The sequence below is a fragment of the Octopus bimaculoides genome, chromosome 6 (assembly GCF_001194135.2).
Source record: "Octopus bimaculoides isolate UCB-OBI-ISO-001 chromosome 6, ASM119413v2, whole genome shotgun sequence".
NCBI classification, from domain to species: domain Eukaryota; kingdom Metazoa; phylum Mollusca; class Cephalopoda; order Octopoda; family Octopodidae; genus Octopus; species Octopus bimaculoides.
Window position 1 is genome coordinate 92,584,769 of NC_068986.1, and position 1,696 is coordinate 92,586,464.

The 1,696-nt window shown below is 37.4% G+C and overlaps 1 protein-coding gene across 1 annotated transcript; it reads right to left on the reverse strand.

Moving 5' to 3' along the window:
* Positions 1-863: 863 nt before the first annotated feature.
* Positions 864-1,223, reverse strand: LOC106873303 (uncharacterized). The gene has a single exon (XM_014920616.1). The coding sequence runs from the start codon at positions 1,221-1,223 to the stop codon at positions 864-866; it is 360 nt and encodes a 119-aa protein (XP_014776102.1).
* Between the last annotated feature and the right edge of the window lie 473 nt (positions 1,224-1,696).

Sequence of the window (1,696 nt, forward strand, 5' to 3'; positions counted from 1 at the left end):
TATATATATATATATATATATATATATATATATATATGTATATACTTAAGTACTTTTTTATGCCATGTTCAAGGAACCTATTTCTTTTCCTGAAAAAAAAATGTTTGGAAGTTTGTTTTCGACTTCCTCTCTGTTTCTGAATGTTTTGCCTCTTATAAAATGTTCTTGTGATCAGAACAGATGGAAATCCATAGGTGCCAAGTCAGGTGAGTATGGAGGACGTGGAAGAACTTCTCATCCTAACAATATTACTTTTCCTTGCTGGAGAATAACACCATTTCTGTTTACCAAAGCTGGCCATTTTTGGCATAATTTTTCATTTACACGATCAAATTATTGGCAATAGACTTCTGCATTCATGGTCCTTCCATGTTCCAGTAGCTCATCATGGACAATACCTTTCATGTTCCACCAAACACTGAGTAACGGATTTTGTGGAAGGAGTTCTGGTTTTGGTGTTGGCACTGACCCCTCATTATGTGATAACTATTGTCTTTTTCATTTTCTATTGTGATGCAAAACCCCTTTTTCATCACCTGTAACAATGCACTGCAGAAATGACAGGTTGTTAAGGCGGCAAGCTGGTAGAAACGTTAGCACGCCGGGTGAACTGCTTAACAGTTCTGAGTTCAAATTCCGCTAAGGTCGACTTTGCCTTTCATCCTTTCGGGGGTCGATAAATTAAGTACCAGTTACGCACTGGGGTCGATGTAACCAACTTAATCCCTTTGTCTGTCCTTGTTTGTCCCCTCTCTGTTTAGCCCCTTGTGGGCAATAAAGAAATAAGAAATGACAGGTTGTAAATCTTAGTTAGAAGACTGCTACAGATGGTGGAACATTGAGTTTGGTTCTCAAACATAAGCTCATGTGGAGTCCAAATCCCCTCTTTGCATGTTTTCCCAATTTGCTTTAAATGTTTGTGGGTAGCTGAAAAATGACACATTCAATTTTTGCACCAAATCTCTGGTACTTTGATGTGAATCTGATATAATAGTCTCATTCAAAAGGTCATTGTTCAAAGTGGGTTGTCTTCCTGTATCAGGTTTGTCAGACATGTCACAATCATCATCTTTAAATTTTTTAAACCACAGCTGACATGTATGGGATTTCACTGCATCTGGATACACTTCACAAAAGTTTTCCATTACTTCTGTAGCAGTACTTTTCTTACATACAGTAAGCAATGGCGAATATGTTGCTTCCATAAAGTTCTTATCCTCCATGGGGTTAATTACTAAAATAACTATGAATGTTACAAGCCAGATAGAAGAGATGATATACTATTTCTAGACAGTCCCACCCATTCGACCATGGTTCTGATGTGATTGGTTGATTCATATTTCATAGTAGGGAAAAAAATGCAATTACTTTCCGAACACCCTAATATATATGATACAGCAAAACACATTTATGATGATGATGATTATCATCATCATCATCATTATTGTCCTTGTCATCATCATCATCACCATCAGCTCTTCATGCTGGCATGGGTTGGATAGTTAGACGAGATGCAATAAGTCAGAGGTTTGATATCATGTTCCAATGTCTGTTTGGCATGATTTCTATGGTTGAATGCCCTTTCTAACACCAACCACTTTATAGAGTGCATTGCATGCTTTTTTGTGGCACCAGCACTAATCAACGAGTGTGTGTGTATGTGTGTATGCGTCCACACATATATGCATATGATTGT